At 33.0% G+C, this 17,698-nt stretch overlaps 1 protein-coding gene across 2 annotated transcripts; it reads right to left on the minus strand.

The window, feature by feature from the left end:
• Nucleotides 1-13,923: 13,923 nt before the first annotated feature.
• LOC132302868 (cyclic dof factor 2-like) lies at nt 13,924-17,460 on the minus strand. 2 transcript variants are annotated; one of them, XM_059799859.1, is made up of 2 exons: nt 17,166-17,460; nt 13,924-15,566 (listed from the first exon to the last, which is right to left on the minus strand). In XM_059799859.1, exons 1-2 carry the CDS (start codon nt 17,313-17,315, stop codon nt 14,313-14,315), a joined length of 1,404 nt encoding a protein of 467 aa, XP_059655842.1. In that variant the 5' UTR covers nt 17,316-17,460; the 3' UTR covers nt 13,924-14,312. The 2 variants fall into 2 exon arrangements, with proteins under 2 accessions (XP_059655842.1, XP_059655841.1); XM_059799858.1 differs by having other exon boundaries at nt 13,924-15,602.
• Between the last annotated feature and the right edge of the window lie 238 nt (nt 17,461-17,698).

Consider the following 17,698-nt stretch of genomic DNA (forward strand, 5'->3'; position numbering starts at 1 on the left):
GAGGGCAGGAGAAAATCACGGAGTTAATATAGCCACTTCATATACTAAAGTGGATATGAGAGGGTACTTTCATAGAATTAAGGATGGGAGTACCGACGTAGTGATGAGATTTTTATTTCCATATGGGTCATAAATGATAGTTTGATTACGATTAGTTGAGAGCATAAAATAAAGCTTTCGGAGTTGCCTATTGGTATGGCTTTGCTTAAGGATTTGTCTGGACGATCTTTTAAGATTTTTCATTCGTGCATCGTTGTTTAAAAAGAGTTGACTTGTGAGTCCTATATTAATTAAGGATATATTTATGGAGATTACTCTTTTAGAGATCTTATGTGCACTGCCAGAAAGGGCGAAATAGTTAGAATATCGTAAACTCGTATATTAGAGTTTGCAAATGGAAAGCGAGTTATTACCTAAAACATTTTTTTTACGTGGAGGGTATAATGTGGTTTAGCAATAAAGATAAGGTTATTACCTCATTATGTGGGTTATTCATATTTTGTTTGATTAGGCAATGGTCTGTTGTTGGCAATGTTATATATTTTGCGTTATATGTGTAAAAGGGTTTTATTTGTTTTACTGCAAGAAAATACAGCAATGGGGATATTTTCCTAACGCATATAAGTTGGTGAGATTAGGTTGCAAAGAAATGTAACGAGGTGGATTAGCTTAGCATCGTCTTAATAAATTACGAGATATATCTACTACTTATGAGTAGGCGTGGATGGATTAATTCCACATGGATAAAGAAAGAATGAAAACTTGGATTAAATAACCAGAGTTTCATGTCATGGATTCGTGAATTCCGAGGACGAAATTCCTTTTGTTAGGGGGGAAGAAAGTAATACCCCGATATTTTAAAGGATTTATTGTATGAAATTAATTACTTTTATTTTATTTTTTAAAAATAATTTATTTGGATTTAATTGTTTTTATTGTTATTTTTTTAAAATAATTTGTTTTATTTAATTAAGTGCTAGATTAATTGTCTTATTTTAATTAAGTTATATTTCATGATTATGTATGATGATTGATTGTTTGTGTACTTAATTATTGATTGAATTGTTGGCGTATTGATTTTATTGGTATGATGTGACTTAGTTGTACATTCTTATTTGTGTATATGTTTCATGTAATTAGTTATTTTAATTTAAGTGTTTATTTAATTATTTTATTTATTTAAATTAATTGGACTGGGCTTAAGGGAAATTGAACCAAAGGATATGGTCTTGGGCGTGAATGAAACTTTATTGCGTTAATTAATAAAGCTCATGGTTTTGTGGTTATTTAAATAATCATTTTTGTATAATTATAACTATATATTTAATTATATATAAATATAATTAATTAATTAGTGTTATAGAAGGATATATATATATGATATATGATTTAATTAACCAATAGTTAATTATGGAAGATATATATATATATATAGGTAATATAATATATGTTTATATATATTATATTATTTAAAAGATAATTATTATTATTTCTATTTGCTAATCCTAGTAGGAATAGGATTAGGGTAATTAATGTGTATAAGTATAGACATAAAGTTTTATTGTTAAAAATTTTACACGTTAGAAAAATAAGAGAGATAGAAAGAGAAAAAGAAGGGAAAGCTGACAAGGAGTAAGCCGGATCTGAGACAGAGGATGCTGGAATTTGAAAAGACAATCAAAGATTGACGCGTCGGTTTCGTTTTGAAACTTTCAGGCAAGTTATTTTCTAACTCTCCTCTTAGGACCCATAAGTTTATCACCTTGAGTATCAGAATTTTAAATTAAATTTACTGATTACATCATAGTTAGATCAGAATAATTAAAAACATAAATTATTATTTGATTTATGGATTTATTGAATTTTAATGGTGTACGTAGGTGTTGTATATATTTTTAAAAATCAAGGTATAAGTGGATTTGTGACCCAAGAGGATTAATTAGGGTTTATAGAATTTTTAGCAATTTTCTATAATTTTTCTGAAATTTTCTGAGATTTTTTAATATTTTTTTTGGAAGTTTTAGAATTAAATATGTGTAAGTATATATGTATATATGTGTATATATATAGATACTATTTACATATATGCTAGAGAGTGAATCGACGCATCAAATAGGACTAGAGATTCGGTGAGATGCGGTGCATAGAACTTTAGTGCACCTCAAATCAGGACCATGGGATGGTCCTGATAATATGCGGATGATCCAGTGTGGTCGTGTGCATAGGGAGTTAGTGTACACGTTGATCTGGGCCATTAGATTAAGTTAATTTAAGTGGATTGATTTGCTGTGGTGGAGGTCTATGGAGAATAGGTGCACAACCGATCTGGACCAAAGATGTGGTCCAGTAAATACAAAAGAAATCATGTGTAATGTGGCTCACCAGAAAGCAAAGTTCCAGCCAACCAGGAGAAAACCCATCAGCCAAAAAGAGGTGCAGGCGCGTGGCAGCGCGTGGCTACGCGTGAGGCCACCTGGTAGCATGTGGTGGCACGTGGAAGTGCGTGAGGAATGTTTGGGAACTTTTAGCGGAGTGAGGTGGCGCGTGGAGAGGTGTTTGGGGTCCCGGTAAGGTCCTATGGGGTTCAGTGAATTCCCAAATTTGATTTTAAGGTTGTTAGGGTTTAAACCAACCACTAAAGGAGATACTCTTAGTGTTCTGAGAGAAATAGAGTATCATTACGGTATTTAATGTGCATATATATGATTAATTAATATTACATGACGGAAGGAAATAGAAATATATATACATATATATATATATATATAATTATTTATATATGTGTATATGGTTTAATTAATTTAGGAGGTTGTATATATACATATTTATTGATATGTATGTATATTTATGATTTACATAATCAAGTATTATCAAGGAAGGTGTTATACGTAATATATGTGTATTTGTATTTATTATTTAAGAGTATTATTATTATTATTATTATTCTTATTTGGTATATAGTATGATTGATTTAATCATAATAGACTGGTTATTAAATAAAGTGACATGTTTATAATTTGCGTGAGATGTCTGTGTATGAATTAGTTATCGTTGAGTCTAAAATTAGGACATAGTTGAATTGTAGGCATGAATGAATTGCCATAGGCATAAATATATTGCCTAAGTATTTGTACGAATAAAGTACATACATAGGAAGTATGGATGAGTTACTAGTTTAAAGGTATAAAATATATATTTGTGGAGGCATGGTTGAATTGCCAATGTATAAATAAATATACTTATGGAGGTATGGTTGAATTGCCAAAGTATAAATATATATACTTAAGGAGACATAGTTGAGTTACCAATATATAAATAAATATATTTATAATGGCATGATTGATTTGCCAAAGTATAAGTTAATGGTTATGGGTATTAAAGGTTTAAATTGCATATATGGTTATTGTGTGTACCAGTTGGATTAGGGTTAGATATTCTTAAATTAGAACTCTAGTACTTACATGTTAGTGTATTATTTTATACATATTAATAACAAAATATTGGTGGTGACATGGATGATTTGTCAAAGCCTAGATATTGGCTGTGTGATTTAAATATTTAAAATCATTATTGGTTTTGGAATTAAATATAATATTCTTTTAATTATATTTTATTATTTAAATTATTAAATTGCCATCTAGGATGGAATTAAGGTTAGGAGAGTTTCTTTAAAAAGAAATTGTGAATTGGACTAGATATGATTATTATTTAATCATTGATAATGGTTTTGGTGTTAATGCACCTAGCTATAGATGTTATTGTTATATTGGATATAATTAGTTATATATATATGTATATCATGGTATATTAAGGTTAAAACTTTATTAGGTTTGCTTTTGATCAGAGATGATCTATTTATTGGTTTTCAAAGGTTTGGTAGAGAGAACTTGCTCGTAGGGTTTAACCCACGACTTCTTTTTGCAGGTTATTAGAAATTCAAGTCTCAAGGTTGAGGATCTATAGCTGGAGGACTTATCCATTTTTTCGGTTTATTTAAAAGTAGGATATTATTATTATTTTCATTTAAGGTTAGTATTTAATAATGAACTTCTGGATAGTGGACTTTTGTTAAGGGGTCCTTGAGATACAGGATTCCCGAGTTGTAATTTTTGGAGAATTATTAATGAAACTTTTAGTTAATAGTTTTCTGCAGCGGTTTATTTATTCTTTATTATTTATCTTTGTATTTTGTGCTTGTGTAAATACTTTAATTATTTTGATATTCCTTAATTTTGTGCGCGGACTTGATCAACCCGTATTCCGAAATTAGGGGGTATCACATTAGGCTTGATATGTCGTTTTTACTTTGAAATATGTAATATGTACCTAAGTACACTTTTTGGGATTCATTTTATATGTACGATATGTGGTCAAGGGCCAAACTTCTTTTGGATTACATGTATGCACATGGTTTCACATTTTACTTATGAAAACAACTTTTCAGATTTTGGAGGTTTGATAGGTAATATTTTGTATTAGGCATTTATTGAGGCCGCGGGTCATTGTATCTCGTATTAAAATACATATTACGTTTGTGTACATGTTTACTTTTGCACAAAATGTTATTTTATATGAAATGGATGCCTTTTAACTTAAGTATTTACATTTTTTTGCAAAGTATGCACATAAGGGCATTTTGGATATTTCACTTGAAAAATAAGTTTCCGCCTTGACATGGTCATTTAGAAAATATGATTTTAGAAGGGGTTGCTTCACAGTATTTTTCCAAAAAATGTCATTTTGGTCTCGAAAATCATGCGTCTTCTCAAATTTTCTAGTGTGAGCCCTCTTTTAAAAATTTGAGAATGTTACTATTCATCGATTTTTTTTAAAAAAAAATCGTGTCGACCATTCCGGAGGTCTTGTAGGTGTATTTTAACACTGCATATTCAATTTAGGTGTTTTAAAAACCTCCTGAAACCCCATTTTCCTTTCTTTGGCAGCAACTCAGCATGTTTTAAATTCTCTTGACCTGATTTATCTTGGGGGCATTTTTGTCATTTTGATTTATTTTTCAATTGTGGTTTGGACCATAGTTGATCGAAAAACATGATTTTTGGGGGGGTTACTTCACAAAATTTTCCCAAAAATCTCCATCTTGGCCCTCAAATTGCCACATATTTTGGAAAATTCATGGCTGCCGGGCCATCGTTCGCACCTGCACTCCTTTATCAAGTTTTCCGTAAATTTTGAAGTTCGATATCTTTTTCGTCCGGACTCCGAATCAAATGATTCTTGAGTCTAGGTTTGTTAGTTTTTCATTGTCTATCCAATGGTATGCACTGTAGCATCCATATATGTTTGAAATGACCATTTTACCCTTGGTTTATTTCTTGTCGGGTTTTGAGATTTTAGCTTCCGTTGAGTCTCAGGCCTCCTCGGGAAGCCACTTTGGCGTCTTAGAGATGATATTCATTTATAGAGACCACTTTACTTTTATTTCACTTCCACATTTGGGATCCATTATCGAGTCAGTTTCTGGTCACTCGCTGACACATCGGATTTTGAGAATCTGGGCCGTAACAAACTCAGTTTTCAAAAAATATCAAAAAATTTCGTTTTGATTATGCTATGAAATATCAATAAAATGCATTTTTTCAAAAACTCAAATATTATGTCACTGTTTCTCACTCATCTTGTCTAAGCACATTATAGCAGAATGGTTGAACTGAGCACAAATTTCGACATATTTTGGACATAGTTTGCTCACTCACCATTTCTGCTTCTATTCCTGCCTTTTTTTTTTTTTTTTTGGTGGGGCGGGGGGGGGGGGGGGGGGGGGGAACAGCTTTCACTATTGTATACACCATTTATCATGTAATGAACGCTTATTTGGCAAACCACTTGACTATAATCATCTTAGAGTTTGTAAATGTGCTTGTTTTGTTCTTCTCCAACCTTATGAACACACAAAATTGGAGCTGCGCACTCAACTTTGTTACTTTCTTAGGTATGGAATTTGATAGAAGAGGTATCGATTTTATGATCTAATCGGTAAATGACTCAGAGTCTCTCGTTATGTTGTCTTTTGGGAACATAAGATATTTCATACATTATCCAAATTCAATGTGCCTGATAATACATTTCCTATTCCTTCATCAACATTCTTTGTAGATATTTTTCCTGGTTCTCAACCTTTAGAATCATGAGGAGCAATCAATCTTCCCTCAACCGAGTCTCAATCATTTGACCAATCCGAGGCTCTTGACGACACAACTATTTCGGATCTTCGCCGTTCCACTTGGGTAAGAGCTCCACTTGCACATCTTAGTGATTTTCATTGCTATCATGCATTTGCAACCTTACATGGAATATCACACTTTTCATGAGACATCTTCTAACCCTTTTTGACAACAAGCTATAAAAGATGAGTTAGTTGCACTGACCAAAACTCAAACATAAGATCGGATAAATTTGTCTCCTAGAAAGTCTGTTGTAGGATGTAAATAGGTGTACAAGATCAAGACTCATTCAATCATTTAGATGCATTTGTTGAGTGCTGCAAGCAGGGGCAGAGCCAGTTCATGCCCAGAGGGGGCACATGCCCCCTCTAACTTGGCCCCGCCCACTATATTATTATAGTCATATTCTTTATTTTTTTACATATATAAGGAAATTTGTTTATAATGCCCCCCCTAAAATTATTTTAGTTTCTAAAATTCACTTTAATTTTTTCTTATTTTTCTCTTCCTCTATTTAAATTCCTTAAAAAAATTAAAAAATTTCTTCTTCAATCTCTAATTCTTTTTCTTTCTAAGGTTATGTCATTTTTCTGCTACCTAAAATTCTTCTTCTTCTACTACTACTTAAAATTCTTCTTTTATTTATTAAATTTTTTTTTTTGCACTATGCCCCCCTAAATTGAAATCCTAGCTCCGTCCCTGGTTGCAAGGCTTAACTTGTTATTAGAGGGTTCACACAGAATACAACATTGACTTTGATGAGACATTTGCTCATGTTGCACGTATTCTCTTTGTTTGCACTCTTATTATTGTTGCTGCTTCCCTTCATTGAATACTTTTTTCATATATATTTGTATGTGAGGACTTGGCTTCAAAGATTGTTTCATATAAATTAAATGTGAGGACTTGGCATTCCCTTGAAGATTTCAAAATAATCAAAATTCTTTTTGGAAGGTTATATTGTGTTTTCTTGGAAATTAGAGCCAACAACGAAAAGAACTCTTTCAATGGTTTCTTTCTCTCCATCATTGTAGGAGTTTATAGAAAGGGAAGTATGAAAACATACGGTCCTACAATATGACTTAGGTAGATATGTAGAAAATATTCTAAAATTGCAAAGATGACTTAACCTATGAGTAACTTCATTCACACGTATGATGTGTCATGATGATAAAATAAAGCTAGTCTATTTTAAATTTTAAATCAGGGAAGACAAGTTAATATATATATATATATATATATATATATATATTTTAAATTTAAAATGGATAAATATTAGGGTAAAGTGCAAAAAACCTCCCTGAACTTTCAGGCATTTGCACAAAACCCCCCTGATTTAACAAGTGCCCCCCTGAACTATTAAAAAGTTGCAGTTGAGGACAACAGTGAAATTTCCGGTACCGGAAAAAGAAGATTACTAAATTATCCTTTAGTGAAACTACGTAGTTTTGATACTTTATAAACTTGTGCTGCTGATGTGTAAAATCAAATTTCAATAACCAATAAAAATTTGATAACTCATCATTTTATCACAAGACAACACCCCACACTTTGCAAGGAACACCTGTTCTCCACCTCATTTTAGTACTCCTTCCATTCTCATGGCCGCCACGAACCCTCTTCTTCTTCCCCAATCACCTCCGTCGTTCACAGCCCCCCAACCCCCTTCGACCCAACTCCTTCTCCATTTTCCTTCTTCTCACAACACCCCGCTAACTCAAGAACCAAACCATTAGAGCCACAAAAATGGGTTTTGTCGTAACTTTTCTCTCTATAACCTTAATCTCTCTCCTCGATGTCACGGCGCCAACGATGGCTCAGGCTTCCGATTTTGCACTTCCAATCGCACCTTCAACAGAGTCAACGCCAAAGCCAAAAAACCAACAGTTCATTGCAATTGAATAACTCTGAAAGTGAAGCTTTGAAACCCTAATATAGCTACTGTACGGACTCTCCCTTCCTCCCTCTCTATCTTTCTCTTCTGTCTAACCTTCTCTTCCCCTCTCTTTCCTTTTCATGGCCGGCGATGGAGGCACTGCTCCGGTGGTGGTCATCGGCGTCGCGAAAAAGCGACCCATGTCCAAAACTACTGCTCGGCCCATGGTACAGGTCTCCAAGTCCCCAGACGGCGACATTAGCTGTCGTGAAAAGCAGCGACCTTGGGTCGCGATTTGAAGAAGGTTGCATCGTTGGTCAGCGACCCAATAATTTTTGAGAGGGACGGCGACCATGGTTGCCGTCCATAGTGGTTTCCAGATCGCGCTCCGGCGACCTGGTTATACGAGAAGAAGGCAACGTTGTGAAGGCCGCTGCTCTGTTGAAAGCAGCCCTTGCTCTTCTCAAACCAGAAACTGGTGCTAGCTGGAAGGGCAGCGGACTCTACAGAAGCTTTTGATGGATGGAGATGGTTGCCGACTCGGCGTCCCTTCCTTTAGCTGCCGCATTCACTAAATAGATAGGAATCGAATGAATCATCTTTCTTTGGGGCCGTGGTAGTGACATATGGCCCTAACCTGCGCTTCGAGGTCGACGCCGAGAAATCCATATGAGGATGGAACTTCGTGTCGCTGCTCTTTGCGGTGACCATAATTCTGCACTAGACCGTCGTTAATTGTCAAAGGAGGAAACAGGTCGCCGATGGCTGGAGCTAACGGTTTGGGGGTTTTTTACTCTCTCCCTCTCTCTTACTAATAAGGGCAAAATTGCCATTTAAAATTTATAACATAGGTCGCATGCCTCATGTGCCTCTTTCAAAGACAAAATCAACTGGAAAAGTGATCCCTAGGTGTTTTTGCAAAAATGGGGATAGTTTAAGGGGTTTTCTGTCAAAAAAAAAGTTCAGGGGGATTTTTAGGGAGAGAGAGTAAAGTTTAGGGGGGTTATATGCACTTTACCTAAATATTATTCAATCATTGTGTGATATCAGCGATATGGAAGATATTTCTTCTCGTTGGTAAAGAGATAAGTATTTTTTACACATGCGTGAGTTTTGAGGCTGATAAAGTTAAAAAAAAAGAAAAGAAAAAATGACTACTAAAATTTTCATAAAAGTACTAAATTACCTTGATCAAGATTAATTTTAAAAAATTCATAATTATTAGAAAATTTTGCATGATACTACGTATACAAAGGGATCAAACATAAATTTTTATAGCTCCGCAAGAATTTTATTAATTAACCCAAAATCATGTGATCCATGATTCGGTAGTACCTACACCATTAAGGCTAATTTTCTCTTCAAGAAAAGTTATTAATGTACAATTCTATTTAACATCTTATAGATTAATACTAATAACTTAACACGCATATTTTAATAAAAAATAAGTTCTTTAAGCTTAAAAAGTATTTCTAGCTAGTCAGTTAATAATATATATATATATATATATATATATATATATATATATATATTTTATAACAAAAAAATAACTTATCCATTGGCTACTTTGAACTCTCAGATCGATGGCTTGCATACTCGAATGCTCAATTTTAAATAAGTAATAAAGTAAGGAGTAATATTTTAACTTAATAAATTCAAAATATAAGATATATATATATATATAAGTGTAAAGAGTTTCAGTATTTCAGTATTTAGGTATTTATTTATTAATATAAAAAATATTTATAAATTAGTATAAAAAGAATTTTTAAAAGAATTTCTATAAAACACTAATACAAATTACTTATTTATTATGAATTTTTTAAATTATTTTTAATTAATATAAATTGTTTGGAAGAATTTCTATAAAATTCAAATTACCTATTTATTATGAGTTTTTTTATTTCTTAATTAAAGAGTTTCTATAAAACTCTACCTCACAACACCTATCTTATTATATATATTCATATATTGCCTAAATTTTTATTTTCTATTTTTAAAAGAGCTTCATTGATTTGTTGAGTATTATTCACTACTAAATAAATATTAGTAAATTGTAATAAAAAAAATTGTCTTAATTTTGATATTATTTTAGGATTTTGAAAATACACCTACCAATAATTGAATTCTGTTTGCAAAGTTCAAATAAAAATTACGATCTTTATCTCTTTTAGGATTTTAATTATTGTCTAAAAAATTAATTATTTAATTACCTTATTAAATATAAATTCTTAATTAGATGGTATTTGAAAGAGTTCCTATAAAACTCAAATTACTTGTTTATTATGAGTTTTTTTTTTTTTATAATTAATATGAGGTATTTAAAAGAGTTTATATAAAAGTCTACCACAGAACACCTATCTTGTTATTATATATATATATATATATATATATATATATATATATATATATTGCCTAAGGTTTTTATCTTCTCTTTTTTAAAGAGTTTTATTGATTTGTTGAATATTATTCATTACTAAATAAATATTAGTAAATTGTAATAAAAAATTTTGTCTTAATTTTGATATTATTTTAGGATTTATACACCTATCAATAATTGAGTTCTATTTGAAAAATGGTTATCTCTTTTATCTTGTGTCAATTTTATATTGATTGATCATTTAATAAATTAGTGTGATTATTAGTTTAAAAAGTTAGTTTTAATTATTGTTTTAAAAAATAATTATTTAATTACCTTATTAAATATTATTTTTAAATTAGGTTTTATTCACGTGCAACGCACGTACCATTTTACTAGTACATATATAGTTGAATGTATAAATTTCAATTGCTTAACAAGTAATTCCCTAGGAGTGGATCTAGGCCTATTTCATCTGGACTAAAAAAAAAAAAAAAAAACTACTCAATTCAGTACTTAACTATGAATAAATGTTTATTGAATTAAAATACAATTATTAATAAATTTGAATATCACCAAATATAAGTGTCACTAAAAATTTGTTAAAACGTTAAGTAAAATTAAATTCTGTTATCAATAAACGCCAAAATTTTAAAATTAAAAAAATAAATATAATATATTTATATATATATATATATATTTATTTTACCAAATAATTTAGCTCTTAAAATTTTGGGTGATTAAAAAATCTACAAAGTTCTACTATTTCTCAATTTAGACTCTAATCTATTTGATCAAGAAATTTCTAATTTTTTTATAGATAAATGAAAGACAAATTCAACTATGAAGAATGTCTTGGATCTAATTCTCGTAGTTCTCAGATCGATTAATGTAATTCTCGGGCTGATGACTTCATACCCTTAACAAACATCCCGTTTTTTCATCCCATGACTTCAAATATGAAACTGAAATATACTTTTGACAAACGTACAACAAAACCAAACCTAATATCATTATCATCAGCATCTGCATCATTCATCTTATACAGATGTGGAAAATAAATAAATAAACAAATAGATCTTCTACATATGTGAAAATAAATAAATAAATAAATCTTCTACAAAATATTTATCTCCTACGGAAATAAGTATTTAATAATTGTCGGTACGAGTTAGTTTCATTGGTTCAAGAGCTAAATACGAGATTTCTTATCCGAAAATTTATCTGTGAGTTACAAATTTAAAGGACCAATAACAAGGGTTCCCACGTCATTACTATTAATTTCCTTTAAAAAAGTAAATACATAGATACATGAATGTGAGTATCTGATATATATATATATATTATAATTGGACTTAATTCAATATAAATATACCGTGCATGGTGTCTTCATATTGGAATCTCCTTTACAACAGTACCAGTAATGGAATTAGGTAAATAAGGGTACTTTAGTCATCTCCCACTGGCAGAGGAAAAAAGAAGTTCAAAAAGTCTCATGCACCTTTGCCTCGCCTTTTTAATTTCATTATAGGCCCACCTTGGTCAAAAAGCTGACTTTTATTACTTTTCCAAGCACTTCACTTGCACAGTACACATTAAAATACGGTGGACCTGATGTCAATCATCACTAATGGAATTTGCCCAACATGTCACTAGTTCAATGGATCAAAAATATCATAAGTTTAAAATTGTCCCCCCAAAAGTTGCTATCTAATGGTCCAAATACAGAGTTTACGCGGGATGCAGTATATGAGATTTTTGTTATTGTAAAGTTTGGGAAAGATTAGATGCACACGACTTTATTTTTAGTTAATGAATTATTCTTGATTTCAAAAACATGATTTGATGTCATAATGAAATAATCTTATCGTTATGTTATTTAACGATAATAAATTTGAATTTCATGTTGTAATATTTATTTTGAGCTTTAATAAAAGAATAGTATAATGATACCTTGATATTTGGAAGGAAAGAAAAGATAACAAGGTTAGTTAATATGGATTGCAAACGGATAACATTGTTTTTTTTAAAGAAATTGTAATTTAGTCTCATTTATTGATTATTATAACGTTTGCCACACACTAATATAGTCTAATACTCCGTATATTTTAAGGTTGACATAGGACTTAGTGGAAGAAATTTAATATAGAAGGCCAGTTTCTCCGAAGGGTTGGTGGTTTTTCTTTAATGTCATGAAGGTTTTCACATATTGCCTCTGTACATGGTGATTGATTCCCATGTCTTATTTTTTTATTTATTATTTATTTTTTTATTATGACAATGAATTTTGAAATAATTAAAGACTTGATGCAGTGGCAAAAGCTCAGGTTGACTTCGAAGTTTTAAATTTCACTTTTATTGGATGCAAAAACAGTTGTTTTTAAATGATTTCCACAACATGGTTTTCCGATACGCAATCATTTTTCAAATCCGATATGCGATTCGTATCGACTAGTTTATACTGATTTTGTCCGAATCCGTTACACCATTACTGTGACCGTAACCAATACTGTGAACCATAATGCACAGAATTGTAAAAATTCAAAATTTATCTTGCAGTGTATCAGTACTCTCCCTGAGGCAATGGCAAGGATCTGGCCTAGCAGTGGACTCACTTCTTGTGAAGGGAAAAAAACACACAGAAAGAACAGGAAAGAAAGGAACAGCAAAAGAGGATGATAAAATGTCTCCATAGCATCACATGTATAGGGTCCCATAACAACTCATCTTATGCAGAAAATGTGGCCTTCCATTGTTGATAACAACAATGAGATATCTGTATGTCTCATCCTTGGCTGATCATTCAGAGACAAACATGTCAATCCAATCTTGATACATCCAAGCAAAGTATGAACACCAATTCACAGATATGGTCAGTTAATGCAGATCATGATACATCTATGATTTTTCCTATAGATTCCAAACCAAATAAAATGCGAGAGCAACAGGAAAAAGAAGGCAAAAAGAGGAGAAAAAGATCAACTTTATCCTGAATTTTGTGCCTTTTTGCATTAGTTGTTTAGATCCTTTTATGCTTTGAAAGAGAAAGGTCCTTGGCTCTTTGTGACACAAATTCAAGTTTATCCTCACAACCGAGGGCCTACAAATATATATATTTTTCTTTTTTACTCTGCCCCAGTTACAATAATATTTCCATTCCGGCCCTTTGATATATTGTCCATGATTTTAATGCAGTGGCACCATTCAAAGTGATGCAACCAATATATATATATCTATATGTGTATATATATATATATACAATGTGGGCGGGTAATAGCACAACGGTAAGGCTTGTCCATGATTTTAATGCAGTGGCACCATTCAAAGTGATGCAACCAATATATATATATCTATATATATATATATGTACACAATGTGGGCGGGTAATAGCACAACGGTAAGGCTGCTTCATTGCGACCTGGAGGTCACGAGTTCGAAACAGAAAACAGCCCCTCTACATGCATAAGTAAAGCTGTGTATATCACGAGCCTATAACTTTGCATGGGTACTGCTTGAAAAGAAAATCCTGATTTAGATTCACATCTTATTCCAAACATTACTGTTGCATCCAAAAATCTCTTTGATTATTCTACCACCAACAATCTTGTATATATATGTACAAGAACACTTATCAGCAAACTATCTAAGCTCCTTCCAAAAAGCACTACTCTTACTGTTGTGATAAAAGATATAAAATGTAGCTGCTAATTGAGCATATTAGAGACAGCTCCTCTTACATCTAAGTTGCATTGCTTCACACACAGATTCCTCCAGGGAAGTTGGTAATCAACATGGTCATATGGTCAACAGTGGTTCTTCGACTTCCGGTTTCGGGAGTTAGCAAGAAGCTGTTGCCATTATAGAACATTTACGATAACATTTCAGCTGTCATTAACTATGTGCTCTCATGGAAGTTGCGTGACCGAGACAAGGCTGCAGGGTTGGCTTGCAATACTGGAGATGTTTCGGCTACATGATTTTTCTCATGACCTTTTGATTGGAATGCCCTAAAGAGACCTCCCCCACTAACCGAATCAGTCTTCTCATTCTTAATCCCGAGTGTTGACCATATAGAGCTTTTTGCAGCTTCATTTGGATCGTCAATCCTCAAAGTCTTTGGAATCACAATACATCTCTCAGAATTGTTTACGTTTGAGGGCTCTTTTGTCACTGTGTTTGATGGTTGAATCATGTTACCATCCCTTGAATGCTTCCCTAGGGTTGGAGAATTAGGACTCGAGCTCACACCAGAGTGGTTAGGCAAAGAAGGTGGCAAGGAAAGCCATGGCATACTCCAAGGACCTGGTAGACCCCAATAAGGTGGCGTGGGATAAAATTGCATGGGAAAGCCAGGAGGGCCAAAAGCAGGTGGAGGAATTGCAGACATCCATTGTGCTGGATTCCATGGACAAGGCCAAGGAGGTCCCGGGAAACACGGTACTTGAGGAGGAAAGCTTTGATAATTCTTCAGAAGTGATTCTTGTAAACCGACATTTCCTCCCTTCTCTACTGAATTTGAAGCTGTCACTGAAGACACACACGAGTACTCATCCCCATTCCGTCTCCCTCCACAAGAAACAGAGATCCCCTGTTCATATCCATGAAGCCCATTTGGGACACAATTCTGTGATTTCTCAGCAATGTTTAATGCAGAAGCCATGGATTCACAAAGGGGTGCATCTGCGCCAAAAGTAAGTACATTGCCGTTGGTTCTTAAAGAAGGTTGGTGAATCCCATTTGAAGCATCAGCTCGAGCTGCTTGGAAAGCGTCTGAAACCATTATGTGACGATAATGTGAAGCAGGTGAGCTTTTGTTCTTACGACGACCAGAACCCACAGGCACATTCCTCATAGTTCCTCCTGCAGTCCAGTACCGCTGACAGTTTTTGCAGAAGTGACGGGGCTGGTTAACATTGTAATTGTTGTAGTAGCAGAACTTGGTGTCCATGCTATTACATCTAGGACAAGGAAGAATCTTATCAGGCTTCTTCAGTGTCTTCTCTTGTGAGATATTAGTATCACTATGTTCCTCATTCTTGGAAGATTTCGGTGACAAAGTTTCGCTGCCAACAGATGGTGTTTTAGGGTTCTCACATGATGTTGGTAGATCAACTAACTCCTCTGCAGTAGGGGGGCCAGAACTCTCTTCCTTTTTACTTCCAGTTAGTTCACTTTCTGAAGGTTTCTGAAATTTTTAGAATTACCATTTACTAATAAGATTAGCAACATTGTAGGAGTAATACAATTCAAAAGATAATATAGAGCAATTAACGCCTCGGGAAACAAAGATCTCATGCATTCCTTTTCCTCGTTAGCTACTGATATGTAAATTTATCTCTTCCCTTTTGATTTCTTGAAAAGGTATAGGTAGTGTGCTCAATGATTTTGATTATATCCACATTGATTTAATCAAGACATAAATTTATTTAAAATTAGAAACCCATCAATGACCATATAAATTAAAATTGAGTAAATATTTGCAATGACAAAGAAAATAGTAGGAAAACGTAGTGAAAAATCTCAGAATTTCTTCAGATATGAAGGAGAGAAACCAAGAACATCAGAGCTACCTAACCAAGCTATTTTAAGAACAACATATATAGCAACTAATCCCTTTAGGCAAAAGATACTTAATTCCGTGAAAAACATAACCGTAATCCAAAATTGAAGAAATTTAATCCCGGAGAAGATCATTTAAAATTGGAAGTCAATCTGAAAATCAATGTCTATATCTATCAGAAACTGGTGTATCTGATATTGTCTGAATTCATGACAATTTCTAATGTATCAAGTCCGATGAGATTGACTTGATTGACATAGCTGGATCAGCACTTAGAAACAAAACACGCAAAGGATCAAGGATTCAAAGATTAGGAAGCTAAGGTATGTCAAATCACTACAATTAGAGGATTTTCGAACACTTAATCCAAAGCCTTCCAGATATCCCTCTAAACTATCTTCATCTTGTTGAGAATTAAACAGAAATCAACTATGAAAGCAGAGGAAAGCCGATGGATCGCTTGGCAAAATTGGTCCAAAAAGCCAAGGACAATTCAATAAAAAACCAAAAACAATTCAATCACTCCAAAAATTTTTTTAAAAAAAGGATAAATCTTTCATTTCTAAAACAAATGTAGAGAAAGTTTAAAAATTGTTTTTGATGATTACAAAATAAACACCTGAGAGTTTTAATCGATTATGAAATAACCTTCGTTAGTTACTTGAGCATGATCAAATCAAGCCCCAAAATTTTGATTTAATTTTAAAAATGTCCAACAAAATTAGCAGTCAAAAACCCTGTTAAGACCCTCAATTCCCATAATGATCATATTTAAAGTAACAAAACAATTGAAAAAAAAGAAGGAATAATCAAGAAGAAACGTCAATCTATAGAAAGTATTGGAATTTGGGGTTGCTCTTAGAATTGCAGACAGCTAATAGCAAAAACTCAAACTTGAAAACTAAAAGGTTTTCACAAAATGAAAATGAAATCCAAAAAGCACAGAGAAGGTAAAATCGACCCATTTTTAGTTTTTCATCTATGAAAAGTGGGTAGTTCCTAGAAGTTCATATAATTGATGCCAATAAATATACCTATATAAAATGAAAATGAAATACAAAAAGCATATAGAAAGTAAAATCGACCCATTTTTAGTTTTCTATTTATGAAACTTGGGCAGGTCTTAGAAGAACACATAATTGATGCCAATATATATATACATACATTTATTTTTTTATAACTCAATACCTTGTTGTCTTCTTGAGACTCTCCGAGTGAGTTACAGTTTTTATCCTGAGAAGAAGTGATTGAATTGGGCTGACCCGAGGCTTCCTCGTTGGGCTGTAATGGAATCGTCTTCCCAAACAGCTTGATCGCTGGGTCTTTTACTTCTGACATTCTTCTTCTACCCTTTTCCAGCACCCTCACTTTCTCTCTCTAGATGAAGTCTCTCTCTAGTCCTCTAAGGAGGGTGGAGGGAGGGACGACCCGATTCGTCGTCGTTTGGATCGTCTATAGTTTGGTTGGAGGGGACGAATGTTTTTTTGATTTTGGTGGGTATAAGGAAGTGGGGGCACGCCAGGTCAGCAGATGAAGTGAATTCTGAGCCACAAGTTCTTTGTGGCCTTAGAGATCTTTCTTTGGAGGCTTTGTTTATTGTTTGATTCCAACATTTGTCAAAAGAAAGTGCCCTACAATTTTTGTCCATGTCAGCGTTCCCTTCCCCATTCTATGGCTCTTCCACCCGGTAAGAAAATCTCATAAGAACAGTAAATCACATT

The sequence above is a fragment of the Cornus florida genome, unplaced genomic scaffold (genome assembly GCF_030987335.1).
Source record: "Cornus florida cultivar Cherokee Brave unplaced genomic scaffold, ASM3098733v1 CherokeeBrave_3.0.0_Hap2_Chr04, whole genome shotgun sequence".
Taxonomy (NCBI): domain Eukaryota; kingdom Viridiplantae; phylum Streptophyta; class Magnoliopsida; order Cornales; family Cornaceae; genus Cornus; species Cornus florida.

Coding starts and splice junctions, on each gene's coding strand:
- LOC132302868 (XM_059799858.1), bottom strand. CDS start 17,315: ATGTCAGAAGTAAAAGACCCAGCGATCAAGCTGTTTGGGAAGACGATT. Junction 15,603..17,165: donor AGTCTCAAGAAGACAACAAG/GTATTGAGTTAT, acceptor TAAAAATTTCAG/AAACCTTCAGAAAGTGAACT.